This window comes from Carettochelys insculpta, chromosome 3 (assembly GCF_033958435.1).
Source record: "Carettochelys insculpta isolate YL-2023 chromosome 3, ASM3395843v1, whole genome shotgun sequence".
In the NCBI taxonomy this organism is placed as follows: Eukaryota; Metazoa; Chordata; order Testudines; family Carettochelyidae; genus Carettochelys; species Carettochelys insculpta.
In genome coordinates this window covers 172,500,661-172,517,160 of record NC_134139.1, presented here as the reverse complement: position 1 = coordinate 172,517,160, position 16,500 = coordinate 172,500,661, and the positions used below count along the sequence as shown (strand labels likewise).

The 16,500-nt window shown below is 39.9% G+C and overlaps 1 protein-coding gene across 3 annotated transcripts in view; it reads right to left on the bottom strand.

The window, feature by feature from the left end:
* The window catches only part of SNTG2 (syntrophin gamma 2), a 329,137-nt gene that overhangs the window by 148,688 nt on the left and 163,949 nt on the right, over positions 1-16,500 (bottom strand). For all 3 annotated transcript variants that reach the window (XM_074988929.1, XM_074988931.1, XM_074988930.1), the window contains exon 7: positions 5,143-5,230. In XM_074988929.1, the coding sequence (XP_074845030.1) occupies positions 5,143-5,230 (88 nt within the window). The remainder of the gene's footprint in view (positions 1-5,142; positions 5,231-16,500) is intronic.

Here is a 16,500-nt window from a genome sequence, read left to right as displayed (position 1 = left end):
GCTTTTCATGATGAGAAATGTGAAAGCAGAAAGATTCCTTTAAATATAGATTGTGCTGAATGTGTGAATCATTTACTTGTTTAAGTATTTGTCAGATTAAGCATACAGTAAGATTAATGTTGTTGAAAGATAAATAAAAATTAATTACACATTTCCCATTAAAATAAACAGCTAAATTCCCTAGTCAAATGTTAAGGGCATATTCATCTTAGTACTTGGCTTGCATGGTATCTCTAACGTGGACATGTAAACCTAATTAAAGAATCTGATTTTTTTTTTTTTTGGTGGTGAATGGCTGTTATTTTAAATAATTGGAGATATTATGTTATCAGGAAAATTAAATTCAAGAAAACATTCTTGAAATGTTAATATTGCATTGCCGGTACTTGAAAGCCAACTTTTCAGCTAATCTTCCACATGCATGTATGCCTTAGGAGGTTGTCTTTATTGTGTGATGGCAGCTCCCTTGAGATGTGTATGTCTATAGATGTCATAGCTAACATATATTCTAAATACTATATGATTACGGTGACAAAGTTCCTCCTCTAGCTTGGTGGGTGCCACGTTTTTGGCAGACTACTTACCTCAGAGGCTCATGGCAGCCATCAGTTTAGACACCAGCTTGCTCTTTGGTGGTTCTCATCAGTGGCCAGCGCAGGGAAAAAGAGAAGACCAAACTCCATAGTCTGTGCTGCCTCTCCAAGTGATTCAGGCAGAACAAACCTTCCACCAATATCAGTCCTTCTCCTGTGCTGGACAAGTGATGGGAGAAGGGAGAAAGCCAGTACCGCCCTCTCCTTCAGGCTCCAACCCAGGAACCCTGTGACAGCAGCTGCCTGCAATGTCTCAAGTATTAGCTGCTTGAAAGCTATAATTGCCTTGGCTACCACCCCCAGAGCAGTCCTCACAACCTTCCCTAAGGCAGGTCTTCCTTCTGGTACCTGCTTTCGCTTGTTTCTTTCCGATTCTCCACAGCTCTTTTTCTCATCAATTACTCACATGCACTGAGTCAACAGAAGAGGAGCCCTTTTGTAGAACCAGCCTTAGCTGTTCCTTTATTGGCTCTAGATGTCCTGATTAGCCTGGCTCCCTTGAGCCTGGAAGCCTTCTAACTGACTCTAGGGCTACATCTACACTAGCACACTAGATAGAAGTAGCCTATTTCAAAGTAAGAACACCAAAATAGGCTACTTCGACGCATATCATCTACACGTCCTCCAGGGCTGGTGCCATCAACGTTCAACGTCGAAGTAGCGATGGGGAACATCAAAAGGAGCCACCCTAGAAGGAAATGTGGAGCATCCACACACACAAGTACTCCCAGTCAAAATAAGGGGCCAGCAAAGCCCCAAGCCACTCCCTTAAAGGGCCCCTCCCAGACACTCGGTCTGCACAGCATGAGATCCACAGAGCCAACAACTGGGTGCAGACCCCGTGCATGCAGCATGGACTCCCAGCTGCTGCAGCAGCAGCCAGAAGCCCTGGGCTAAAGGCTGCTGCACGCGGCGACCACAGAGCCCCGCAGGGGCTGGACAGAGCATCTCTCAACCCCTCAGCTGATGGCCGCCATGGAGGACCCCACTATTTCAGTGTAGTGGAACGCAGCTCATCTACACATGCCCTACTTCGATGTTGAATGTCAAAGTAGGGCGCTGTTCCCATCTTTGGATAGGAATAGCAATTTTGACATCTTGCCACCTAACTTCGATTTCAATGTTGAAATAGCGCATGGTGCGTGTGGATGCGACGCGTACTATTTCAATGTTGTGCCAGCTACTTCGAAGTAGCCGGCTAGTGTAGACGTACCCTAGGTGTTTTAATTGTCCCAGTTGCTTCAGGCAGTTCCTGACAGTTCTGGAATAGCCCTTGCTGGTTTACTCTGGGAACAGGGAATATTTAAAGTAGGCCCAATATATTTCCTTTTATCACTCTTCTGTAGCTATCTGGCCTGACCCTCTTACGTTACACAATTAAAGACCATTACAACACAAAAGCCAAAGAGCACAGGATTTAGGTTTAGCTTTAGGATTTCTTACATTTTTGTTTGCATGCTCAGTTTTGAAACCTTCAGATTCACATAATGCATGTTTTACATTCAGTTTACTATGGCAATGTGGATATATTGACACACAAGATTCACAGCCCCATATTCATTATCACCAAAAATTCATTATTCTGTCTTCAGCAATCACGTAACATTCCTCTTTAATCATTTCTCATTAATAGGCCTATCAAGTCTCTAACTTCATAACACATAACAGAGGATGACAATCATTCATATCCATATGCTTTCTTATGCTTCTATTCCATTCACGTTTGTTGGGCTGAGCAAAATGGAAATACATTCACAGAACTTGTACAATAAGGCTCATCATCTCCATAACAATTTATGCGCATATTTTAGACAGACATGAAAGAAATAATTCAACTCTATTTAATTTTTCCAAGAAGCCAGAGCACCTCTCCCTGTCTCATATATTTCTGTTGTATTGCTGGATATACGAAAGCCAGATTCCATAGGAAAGTCAGAGAATAATCCCCTACCAAGTTTTGAACATTACAGGGCATGCTTGAGTTTTGAGCAGTTTCTTCTGGTCTTTAAATCTATTTTAAAAACGTATCCAAAATTACTTTAAAATGCCTTACAGCAGTGGAAGTTAGCTTATTGGTGTTCATTATTTAACTAGCCATTCTTTCATTTATTTGATAAAATACTTGTGTGGCAGAGTTCATAACACAGACATATAATTTATCAAACATATTGCCTAAATTCACTGACTAAAAAAAAAATCTATTGTTTCTGAGCAGATCACGCTCCAAAAATATCTTTTTTTAGACTGAAAGTTGCCACTAGCATTGATTATAATGGATAAGATTTCTACATTTTTAATAAAATTGTTCTACTAACAAAGTGAGCCCTAACTTTTTAATTAGGTCATTTGCTGATGGATGCATCACACCACCACCTGCTGCTGGTAGCTCTCCTTCTTCATCTCTAGTAGAAGTACAGCAGAATTTATATCCAACACCAAGTACTATGGCAACCTCAAAACATCCTCTAAATTTCACTCACCTAGTTGACAAAGAACTGCCAAACTAACACATGAAACAAAATGCTTCCCACTTTCAACTTCACTCTCCACTACTCCACAATGAAGCTTCATTAGCTTTGTAACTTCCAACTTCACAGTGCTCAGTTGTCTTGGTTGTGAATTCCATAAACTGGAAATATGGTACACTGACAGATTTTCACCAGCCTTGCACCTGTATTCTTATGAAATGCAATGTTTGTTTGGACACTACACTCACAACAAGTGGAACTCCGACAAAGACAACTATAAATTTGAGACAGTCAAAGGCAATCACAAATCAGCTGCTGAACCAAATCTTATGAAGAAGAAACAACACAAGGTTACAGATCAGGAAAACCTTTATTATTTATATCACCACCCTCACAAAAGGAGCTCTCATCTTCCCCTGAATCACAAAAACTGGGTAAATTAGCCTATGGTTATACTACAGCTCTCTGTCGACTGAAGTCACTGCTGGAAGAGATTTCTCAACAAAACTTCTGTTGACTTATTGCAGCCACACACAAAAAACAATCAGAAGGGAGCTCTGATCTGTCAACAGAACGGCCGGACTGCCCAGCTTCTCACTTGACAAAACAGGCACCTGGAAGCACAGCTGATGGGGCTGCCCATTGTTCTGGATGTCCTGTCTGATGAGAGGAGTGCCACCCCCACCCCGAGCATCCACACAGCTTTTCTGTTGACAGAATCTATCGACAGCAGAATTCTGTCTTGTGGTTGAGAGGCAGAATGCCACCAGTGAAAGTGTTGAGTTTTGTCGACATACCATCAACAAAATGCATTTTGTGTGTGGACATTCTACCAGTTTTGTCAACAAAACTTGCTAGTGTAACCATAGCCTTTACTGCAGACCAGTATTAAGCACAATCTACGCTACACACTTTTGCCTGGATAGTTGTTGGCTTACAGATAGAAACAATCGATCAATCACACATCCTGGTCTATACACCTACGCCAGCAAAACCCTTGTAGAACAACTGTATAGCACAACTATCCAAATGGAAGAAAAATTCTGTTTTCATAGCTAGTGGAGTTTGGGGAGTGGGCTAGATCAACAGAAGACTTTGTCAGATTCCATCATTTTCCCACTAGGGGCACTACTGGCTTAGCTATATGAGCAAAGCATCTGTTGTACAGACAAGCTCTTATAGAGCAACACGGGCTGTTGGTCACACCATAGACATACAACTGGAAACAAGAACAAAGGGGAAGTGCCATAATATTCCAGTCCAGTCCAAAATGCAAGCTGGAACACCTCAAAGAACAACCCTTGAGTGCTTCCTCATTACATCACAGATCTCTGATGGCATTTAATTAACAAAAGCAGTAAGGAAGGAAACACAAGCATTGGTAAGCTGCAGAAACTGAAGCAGACACTGAGAGATTCCAGCATAAGGAATTGTCATGAATGTATATCCAGACCCTGCAGGCTGAATGGAAGGAAGACAGAATAATGGGTGAGATTTTCAGAAGTGCCTAAGACATTAACCTACAGTCAGTGGAGTGCTTGCAGCTCAGGGTTTACCATTTTACATTGGTTTTGTGCTATTCATTTAGCTGGAATTTGGATTAATTTTTCTATTTATCCATTAAAAATGACACACACTTACATCTTAGTCAAGGTTTCTGGTTTATTTGAAAGACACTATACAAAGAAATCATGAAGTGGATGCTATGGCTCAGATTTTTCAACACATTTAGGTATTTTTACTCTTACATTGTAACACTTGATTGATTTAAGAATCTAAATTCTATTTACAAAAGGGATTTAGCCAATTAGAAAAATCCCAGAAAATAATTGGGGATTTAAACTCCAAATACCTAAATCACTTTTGCAATTTAAAGCTCCTAAATCAGTTAGGTATTGCAACGCCTAAAATTCTGAGACTATATTTTTACACACTGAACATGAAATAATAAAGTGCATTAAAGAATAGACCTTCCAGTAAAACAGCAGGAAATAAGATTACTACTTCTGTCAGCATCTGCTCTTTATGAGAAATATTGTAAAGAGAGAAAAAATTACCATTACCCATTAATTTTTTCTTACCGAATGGGAGCTTTAGAAACGATGGAGCTTCCCTGAGGTACTGTACGGTGATAGTAACTTCATCACCAGCATTTCGCAGTAGGTGTACCTGTCAGTGTGACAAATAATAGCTACTTTTTATTAAAAGAGAATCAGCCGCAGAAAGCAAAATACTCTGCAACAAAACCTACATCTTTGTTGTTTGGGCAGAAATCCAACAATAAGATTTATTACGGAAATGGAGCATACCTCGTGGGTCACAACTGTGATATCCACAGTTATTGAAGAAACAGGGAAAAAATGAAAGACAATTTGTGTTTATGTACAGCTACAAAAAAGACTGTTCAGTGAAAACACTTTTATATCATACATCTGCCATGTGACAAGTAAGCAGTGCATTAAGGATAAAAAAAATGTATATTTCTCTTTGCTGATATAGACTTGTAGCAGCAGTTCATTTCCCTAGGCCACCCAAAGCAATTAATCTATTTTAACAGGATATAAAAAGTGTCTTTTAAATATATACAGAGTTAAAATAATCAAAAAGGTTTGTACTATAAAGACTTTTGCATACGATTGTTTTCCAACTCAGATACTGAAAACAAGTGAAGTCTATTATGAAGTGCACCTGAGGCGTGGCTTAACATGACTAATTAACACATGGAAGGAGGTCTCAGAATTTGAAAGATAGAATTAGACAAGTAAATGAATCATTAGTGCTGCACAGCTGTAAGCCACATGCAGAAACCTAAGAGACAAAGGCTGGTGTCTAATTACTTTCTTGGGAAGTTGAGCAGAAAAAAAGTCTCAAAGGGAGTCTCAATGGCCTCCTGGAAATGATCTGTTCCCATCCATTTTCATTTCCATGCTTCAAGCTCCTCCTCCACATCACACACATTCCTTCCTTGGTAACACTGAGCTCCTGTTCAACAGCCTGTTAGCTTGTTCTCTGCCGAATGAATTTCCCTCTTGTCTCCAATGCTCACATAGGTGATTTCCCCTCGAATACTTCTCTCAGGCTGTGTCTACACTAGCTCCCAACTTCGAAGGGAACATGGTAAGTAGAGGAGGGTACCGTAAACCCAGTGACCGCTACGCCTACCTTCATGCCTCCAGCTTCCATCCCAGACACACCACATGATCCATTGTCTACAGCCAAGCACTAAGATATAACCGCTTTTGCTCCAACCCCTCCGACAGAGACAAACACCTACAGGATCTCTACCAAGCATTCTTGAAACTGCAATACCCACCTGAGGAAGTGAAAAAACAGATCAACAGAGCCAGACGTGTGCCACGAAGCCTCTTACTACAGGACAAGCCCAAGAGAGAAACCAACAGAACACCACTAGCCATCACCTACAGTCCTCAGCTAAAACCTCTACAGCGCATTATCAGGGACTTACAACCCATCCTGGACAATGATCCCCCACTTTCACAGGCCTTGGGAGGGAGACCAGTCCTTGCCCACAGACAACCTGCCAACCTGAAGCAAATCCTAACCAGCACCTATACACCACACCACAGTCACTCTAACTCAGGGACCCATCCATGCAACAAACCTCGTTGCCAGCTCTGCCCACATATCTACACCAGCAGCACCATTACAGGACCTAACCAGATCAGCCACACCCTCGTGGGTTCATTCAGCTGCACATCTACCAATATAATTTATGCCATCATGTGCCAGCAATGCCCCTCTGCTATACACATCAGACAAACTGGACAGTCTCTACGTAAAAGAATAAACACACACAAATCAGATATCAGAAATGGCAATATACAAAAACCCATAGGAGAGCACTTCAATCTCCCAGGACACACAGTAGCAGACTTAAAAGTAGCTATCCTACAGCAAAGAAATTTCAGGACCAGACTCCAAAGAGAAATTTCTGAGCTACAATTCATCTGCAAATTCGACGCCCTCAGCTCAGGCTTAAACAAAGACTGCGAATGACTGGCTAAATACAGAAGCAGCTTCCCCTCCCTTGGTGTTCACACCTCCAGATCAACTGCTGGTAGTAAGCCTCACCCCTGCTGACTGAGCTAACCTTGTTACCCCAACCCTTGTTCTGGCTTATTTATACCTGGCCCTGCAGATTTCCAAGACCAGCATCTGATGAAGCGAGTCTGTGCTCATGAAAGCTCATGCTCAAAACTTTTCTGCTAGTCTATAAGGTGCCACGGGACCCTTCGTTGATGGTAAGTAGAGTATCAGGAGATTATTAGTGAAATGCTGTGGTGCATATGCAGGACTTCATTAAGCTAATTCTCCCCGTGGCAACTTCGAAGCGGCAAGCTTTGAAGTGCCGGCTTGCGTATAACTGCAGCTAACCCACCGGTACTTTGAAGTGCCCAGGCTACTTCAAAGTCCTTTTACTCTGCAAAATTTTGCCCAAGCACTTTGAAGTACCAGTGGGTTAGCTGTGGCCACATGCAAACTAGCACTTCAACCTTCGATGCTTTCAAGTTGCTGCAGGGGAGAATTAGCTTAATGAGCCGCTGCATATACACCGCAGCACTTCATTAATAATCTCCCAACATCCTATTACCATGCTCCCTTCAAAGTTGGGAGCTTGTGTGACACAGCCTCAGTATTAATATAATGGCAACTTTACCATAAGTTCGGCAATATTTTTGTTTTATTAAAGCCTCAGTTCTTGCAGGCACCTGCTTACAAAAGAACCTTAATTTTCATTTAGGAAAAAGAAAAAGTCTTACTGAGTGTGGGGAACTAGCTACAAACATGGCCTGACTTCACCCTGAAAATTCAAAAAACAAAAGGTAAAGCTCAAGATTCATTCATTCCCTCACTCACTCACTCACTCACTCAGTTGCCAACCCAGTCTCACAATTCTGGGGTGTAACTCCTTATTTCTGAACATGGGTGGTTGGCAATATTGGTCTTCCCTGCCCACCATATGTACAGGTGAAAGGGGTGCCACCTGTAATAGCAACCACAACACCTCTCATTTTGTCCCCTTCTCAGCAGAAATATGAAAATATACCTGTATTTGGTGTTAACCTACCCACTTCTTTCCCAGCCTCCATTTATCTGTGTACTCACCTATTGTATCTCTTTGGACCTGCTTTGGTTTGACCCCTTAGCGAAGAGTCGAGCACCACAGGGCCATGTTCTTTGATTGGTGCTTTATGGGGTTGCACAATATAAATAAAAACAGAGAGAATCAAAAAACAGAACATGGGGAAACTTACGCACTGACTGGCTAAATGACCTGCTCAAGGTTACAGAAAGTAAGTTCCCCCATGTTCTGTTTTTTCAGTTCAATGGAAAGGCTGGGGACTGAACCGAGCCACCCTGAATTCCAATTCTTTCTCATTGTCTCTAAAACCTTTGGACAGACTTCTAACTCCCTTAGACAAAGAGTTAATGCGCATAAAACAAACATAAATACACTCCAGATCCACAAACTGGTTAGTCAATATTTTAATGGAGCGGGCCATTCTGTTAATTACTTAAGAGTTTGCAATCAAAACAAAAACCAGTCAAGTAGCACTTTAAAGACTAGCAAAATAATTTATTAGGTGCACTTTCATGGGAAAGACCTTATTTCTTCAGACCATAGCCAGACCAGAACAGACTCAATATTTAAGGCACAGATAACCAAAAACAGTAATCAAGGAGGACAAATCAGAAAAAAATGATCAATGTGAGCATCATTTTTTTTCTGATTTGTCCTCCTTGATTACTGTTTTTTGTTCTCTGTGCCTTAAATATTGAGTCTGTTCTGGTCTGGCTATGGTCTGAAGAAGTGGGTCTGTCCCACGAAAGCTCATCACCCAATAAATTATTTTGCTAGTCTTTAAAGTGCTACTTGACTGCTTTTTGTTTTGATAGTATATAGACTAGCACGGCTTACTCTCTGTTACTATTTAAGAGTTTGCATGTTACCGAAGAAAAATTTTCGCATCACTATTCAAAGGGAGACAGCTGAGCTGACCTTTATATTCAAATCTGGCACATTAACAAGTGGTTTGAACCGGGATGGGAATTTTCTGAGTCACTATAGGGGCTTGTTTGCATACTTGGCTTAATCTAATTCTTAATCTTCCCTCCCCACACCCTTCTACCCCTCTACTCTCTGATTTGCTCACCTTGACCATTCTTTTCTGATTTGTCCTCCTTGATTACTGTTTTTGATTCTCTCTGCCTTAAATATGGAGTCTGTTCCATTATGGCTATAGTCTGAAGAAGTGGGTCTGTCCCATGAAAGTTTACCTAATAAATTATTTTGTTAGTCTTTAAAGTGCTACTTGACTGCTTTTTTGTTCTGTAAAACCCGTTCTTTAGCAACAGAGACTGAATTGCAGCTCTACTAGTCATGAACAGTACTGTACCACATTCCTGCATAGTTCAGATAACTTTTTCCAAAATATGTGCAGATATGTAAAAGGCTGCACATAAAACCAAAGTTCAACTAGAATAAATAACTGAATTTAAATCTTCAGCTGAAATGAATAAAAAGGGCAGTGGAAAAAACACACTTTGGGAGTTTATACGATCTTCTAGGTTGGATTTGTAATGGATCTTTGTTCACACAAAGCATTCACATTATTTTTTAGTATTTTTCAAATTCCTCAATAAGCAGATGACGATTTTTCAATCAATGCTGATTTAATAATTCTCAACCCTTCATTTTGATCTTTTTGCAGATCTGTCAAAACCAAGATTTTTTTCTCTTTCCAGCAGTACCATTTGCACAGTTCAGTTCCTGACCCACTCTGCAATGCCCTTGCTGAATTGCTTTGAAAGCTAAATCCAGCACTGGCAAAGAAGTATATTCCATTCAAGTCACAAAATAAAAAAAGTAGGACACTTCAGATCTTGGATAAATGGAAAGTATACAGCAATCCATCCTTCCCACACAGTAAGGATCAGAAAAGAACCAAGAGTTGATCTCAAGTAACGCTTTACATTGAAAAACAAATATATGTGCTTTGCGGCTTTAGATCAGGTACTTTGTATTAAGATTTGGGAAATTCATGGGAACCTGCAATACAAGGTGCCATAGCTTTTAGATCAAACAAACCCTGATTTACATTCTAGATTCTTAAACGTCTCTCAAAACTTATCTGAGTGCACCACAGTCATTAATCCATTTTATCTTCACAATATCCCCATGACATAGGGAAGTAGGATGCTAATTTTACAAATACTGAGGCACAAGGCAGGTTAAGTGACTTGCCTGAGGACACCCAGGAACTCTGTGACTGATAAGGCAACTGAAGCCAGGTTTCCAAGTCCCTGTTCAATGTCCTATTCACTAGACCATCATTCCTCCTAATGTCTTTTATGGATCATTTGATAAATGATTAATTTTAGCAAAATTTGTAATTACGGTGCCTCAAATTATTTCTATTTTGAAGAACAACATTGACAGCTGAAAAAATAAACAGGACTCAGTTTATAGGCCTCCTATTCATATTTCAAGTGTGTGACTGTTGCAACAGTCCATTTTAGCTTTGCAAAAGGTAGTCATACACAGTGATTACATAAACCAGCCTATTAGATGGAAAATGCTCATGACAAAAGTTGAGGAAACTGTTGGCAAAATCTTATAGGTGTTTAAATAAGTATTTATTTTATTTATCAGTCACAAGATGATCAATTTAGCTTTCTGAACTCCAATAATATACACATTAGGATGTGAAATGAATTGATGCACTCTTTTGAGGGTATTCATATCAACTAATCACTTTGTGCTATTTATGCTAATGTGCATGTTAATGAAGCTTGCAATGTCCAATGCCTTTAAATTAAAAACAAACAAATATATTTTAAACTAGAAATAGTAAATCAAAGTCCTGCCTCTATCCAGAGATGCAAACTTTGAAATTTTGACTCATTAACCAAAAAGTTATGATTTTGAGAAATTTCTCATTAGGGTGACCTTAAAATTAAAAACATTTAATCACATTATTCTATTGAAAACATTGTAACTGAAGGAAAAAAAGTTTTAATATTTTAAACTAATTGACATAATTTAGTTCCTTAGTCTTTGACTACGATCAGTAAGAAAATTATTATATGAGACAAAAGAAAAATATGTTAAATTGCTTTATGTGCTTCACATATGTGGACTTTGACATGACTTATATGACTCAGAATTAAAGAGTTAAATTCAGGCAGACTCTTTGGAACTCAGTGCAGGCCCAGGCAAATGGCTCATAGATGCGTAAAGTCAGTCAGAGAGTTGTGCATGCGAGGTATACACAATGTATTCTCCTCTTTGTCAGATATGTTCGTGTCATGCCTCTGTTAATCTAGCATTTCAATTAACCATGACAGAAACCGAATCTGACAATATGCACTGAGACCTCAACTGGAGATATAAAGATTGACATAAATGGCTTCTTTCAGGTCCTCAGTCCAAGACGGCACCTGAAATTGTCATTTTCAATATCTGCAGAGATGTCTGACATTGTGGATGGCTTAAAAGTGCCTGCAAAAAGACAGAGAGAGACAAGCGCACCAAACTTACATGGTATATATATTTCTATGAACATTAAAAAGCAATATCTATAACAGCGTATGTGTCCATGTGTATAAGTGCATATAACAAAAGACTGAACAGCACTTTTGTAAAACACCACGTGTTCAGTGGAACTTATTGAACTTATCCAAATAGCAGTAGTTTCTCTTTAAAAAAGCACCCGAAGAGTTACCCTGGTCAATTGAATTTCCTCTGCCACAAAAATAAAAAAAACCACACACGCACACATTTTAGAACATATTTTATATGCATGCTAAAAACTTGTATTGACATAGGTAACTTTAACAGTCAAAGCCATCTGGGGATACTTGAACACTGACAACAATAATGGAAAAGTTGTAAAACTAGCAGCAACAAGCAACTTGAGCTTTCTCTTGAGCTTCTGAGATAAATATACTTTCCAAAGTACATAATGGAGCAAAAAGGAACGATCCTGACCTTGACTTTGTCATTTCCTAAAGTTCAGAGAAGAGATCATGGAAACAATCCTAAAATCACAACACTGACCAGTACAACTCAAGAAAAAACAGTGCCTACTAAGATTCAACTTCATGAAAGCTAACTGGAAAGACTTTATTGCTGAATTGGATCTATTAATCACATTATCCTTACACACATGCACAGAATTGTTTGATTTGAATCCCTTCAGGGGAGAAACCTTTGTGCCTGGGGTAATGATTAGAAGAGAGATCCAAAAGGAGGAGTGCAACTGCTGGAAGGAGATGATTGAAACAACAAACCTATGTTATAATAGTAGAAAAATATGGGCTATCATTTGCAAGCTGAACCCAGAGGGACAACCACCAAGGGTCTTGGCACAAGCTGTCACAGCCAAGTAGCCCATCCATTCATTCTAAATGATAAACCCAAAAGTGAAGCAAAACAAAAAGCGAAGCAAATAGTGAAACAGATCAAGCAGGAACTTCAGTCACTTCTCAGAGATAGTGAGCTCTACAATGAGCACCCTCAAGTTTAAAAACCATGAAAACACTTAAACATTGAGAGACAGCCACACTCAATGAATACAATGAACTGCTACCTTACTATGAGATAATGGCACATAAGATGCTGTTCAATTTCTTGAATTCTTGAATGGAGACAGTGCAGATACCCAGGCTATGGAAACAGGCTAACATGGTTGCATCATTCAACCATGTAAAGACGAAAATTCTGTATCATGTTGCTGACCAATACTCTGTTCAACCTACAAGCTGTACAAGTGGAAGATAATGGGCAAAACTGCACCCATACTGAAACTACAGCTGCCTGATAACTCCAGCAGTTTTCATCTTGGACATTCATGTTGTGATTAAGTTGCAAACCTATTTGAATACATTACAATTCACTTTGAAACTTGAAAAATGAGAGAAGCTGTTTATGGTGATCTGTCCACTACTTATGATATTATGAACCACCATGCACTTCTGCTGAAACTGACAAGAATTTTGAGACATAATAAGATGGCCAAGTTTATCTCCCCCCTTTCCAAGAAATGACATTTCCTTGCCAGTATGAATGGGCATAAAAGTTGATGGAATATTAACAGAATACACAATAGAACTTGAGACGTATGGACCCCTGAGGAATGAAAGTTGTTCATAACTTTAAAACATTCTGTAATACTGACAGGCCATTTGGAGCTGGGATAGAAGGGCTGGGACTACATCTGAAGGTTGTGGGGAGCCAGATCTCTGTGTAGGTTGGGACTGGGGCTTTTGACCTTCTGGGTAGCAGGGTTCTGGGAAGGGAACTCAGGACTTCTGCCTTGGGGAAGCACTAGGGCTCAGAGCTCTAGATTTGGGGGGAGCATGGGGCTTAGTCCCATGAGTCTACTCCAGTCTTCAGTCACACGGTGGTGCCAGTCTAAGGGATTCCTGACGGCTCCACTCTCAGTTTCAGCTGGGGTGGGGTGTGTGCCTGGAATTGGGTCTTTAGCTATGGGGGACTGGGGGAGCAACAGCCTGAAACCAGAGCTTACTTCATAGCTAAAGTCCCAGGGCAGTGCTCCCTCCCAGTCCAGCACCTTGAGCCCTGTTGTTTCCAATGCATTTGGACATTTGCAAAGAGGAAAATAAGGTGGCACAGTTTTCAAAAACAAAACTAATGGCTGATTTTAGCAAAATTCAGATATTTTCGTTGTTTCCTTGCTACCATTAGCCATAACAGTGACCATGCCAAGGAGTTACAGGCTGGCAGACTGAGAGCCACCCATTTATTTATTTATTTATTTATTAATATCAGATCCCTTCACCCGAACCTTACCTCTCTCTGTTCTCTCTGCCTACAGCCAAGAGTTGTCCATATCACATGGACTGGTGTCAAGAGCCTGAAACCCTGAACATTTAGTCAAGGATGTTATGTATTTGCTTGTGACTTTGAGCAACAAAAACCTGGCTGCGTCTCAATTCCCCTTATCTATAAAGGATATTTTAGGATCACATGCTAGATTCATGGGGTTTCTGTAAGTTTCAGTCAATGTTCAGGCCCTACTTTGAAATTCTAAGATGATATGAAAGTGGTATTTGCTTTTACAATAATAATTATGAAATATCATCTGATCAGTCTCAACTAATGCATTTTAAAACAACCACATGCCTGAAGAGCTAAGGACACCATAATCCCACCTAAAAAAATTGAATAATTTCCATAGATACATATGCTAAACCTCTATACACTTCAGCAAGGGTGGGTTGGTTACTAATTGCAGCAAAAATAACTTTTATTAAATACTATTTATTAAAATAATACTGATAAGTCAATAATTTTATCAATAATTGAGTAAATCAAATGCAATAGGCAAACAGCTCCTTGGCTATGCACGTGGAACATGAAGCCCAGGTTAGAGGGTAGGGTGGGTAAAATTGCCCTAAAATCTGTACAGTAGCTCTGTGCTACTTTAGATCATTCCTGGTGCTCTGGGGTGAAATTTGCAGGAACCAACTATACTAGATCTGTGGCTAGATTCTCTCAGGTGCAAACTGACTGCAATGCATCTGAGAACCTGACCCTTTGTATCTCTATTGCTTGCTAGCAGATAATATCAACATTAATCTCAGTAGCTGTAAAACACTGCTGCGTCTCCACTTGTTCAGCTGGTGGATTTTGTGTTTTACGTCATCAACAGATGTGGTTTTGCCAAATCTCTTTCTGAGAAATATTATAATTTATCTTAGTGTTTTACTGATCATCCCACAAAACTATGTGTACACTGTAAGCTATTAAATTCTCTGTTGGTGGTCAAATATATTCTCATGCTCCCTAAAACCTTCACGTTTACTTTTGATCTAAGCTGGAAAAATCATACCTCTTCATGATGAGCAGAATAATGCAGGTGAAAACTTCTGATAGTAAAACTTATATAGTCAGCAGGTGCAGATAGGAACCCTGTGATATTCAGTTCTCCATCACCTTTATGTATCGAAAGCCTTTTAGAGATGTTACCTGTTTAAATATGTCCTCGATTAAAATGTCAAAAAAAATCATCTGACAGGTTGGTTGATTCCGAGACTTAGTTTCAATCCATTGCCTAATGGGCACATACCCACATCACAAGAAAAACACAGTTTAACTCAATCTGTCTGCTCTCTGATGTATTCCATATTATAGTTGTCAAGACTGTTCCCCACTCTGGCCCTCAAAGTGCAAATGATTGGGGCCCACAGAAGACATTAAAATGTTTTGCCATTAAAGACTTGCATGAAAATTCCCCAAGGTTACAGATTGCCTGGCCTTGTATTGGTATAGCTGCCACCAGCCAAATGCAAAACTCCTTTGAGAACCCAGGATGGTGCTCTTGGGAATTTTTTTTCTCTTAGCCCCTCCTCTGGACAGAGCCTGAAAACTAAGCTGCTGAAATCAGCTGAAAATGGAAATTTAATTTCTCTCCTCCTTTGGCTATGAAGTCTTAGACATGTGCAAACAGAACTTCCCACCTTCTAGGACTCAGGAATCAAATCATGTTCTTAAATGGGTGGGGGGGAAAAAGATCACATTGAGTAAAAAATTGCTTTCTTGCTAGGTGTTACAGACAAACAGAAAGGAAAAAAAAATAAAAACACACAGATTGGCTTCCTTGGGATTCACCTTGGAAAGTTACAGTGCAAAGAGGTAGCTAAATGTGCTCACAGCATAGAAAAGTCCAACAAACCCAAAACTAAAGGAATAACCTGATTGTGTCTGACCAGACAGTCTCTATTCCACTCATATATCGGTAGCTTCAAGATTTTGTCCTTCCTTAAGCATCTATGTTACTGGACTCTCCATGCCTGGCTCCTTACAAGCTCCTTTAGGAGCTCATCCCTGACTACAAAAGGAACATGGAGGCAGCTGTTTCCAATTAAAAAAAAATCCATATTCTGTTTTCTTTTGTGCTCCTCACTTCCTGCTTCCTAATCATTCCTGGGACTCTTTAGGACTCACTGTCTATGATTGCAAGCTTTGTGAGCAGTACCTTTTTTGTTAAAAAAAGGGATGCCAGCACTCAGTCAGCTCCTGATCACCCCTCAGCCAATCCCATGGCTGGGGCTGCCAAGATTCTGGTATTCAGTACTGGCACAAAAAAACCATTACTTATAAGCAAGGCAATTAGGGTTAGGTCTAAAGCGTTAACAACTGCTGAAAAAAGAGTTTAGCAAACTGAAAGACTGGAACATCCAGAAAATGTTGCTACCCACTCTCCATTCATCACAGTAGTAGTCAACAAATTGCAATATCTCTTTTCTATGATATGATGTGCAAAGAAATCTTTGTGGTCTAAATAATCTCTCTAAACATGCCAGCAAACAACCAAAATGCCTCTTATTTCACTTATCTGTTGAGTAATTTATTACAAGATGAGACTGAACCTCGCTGTGTCTTTACACCA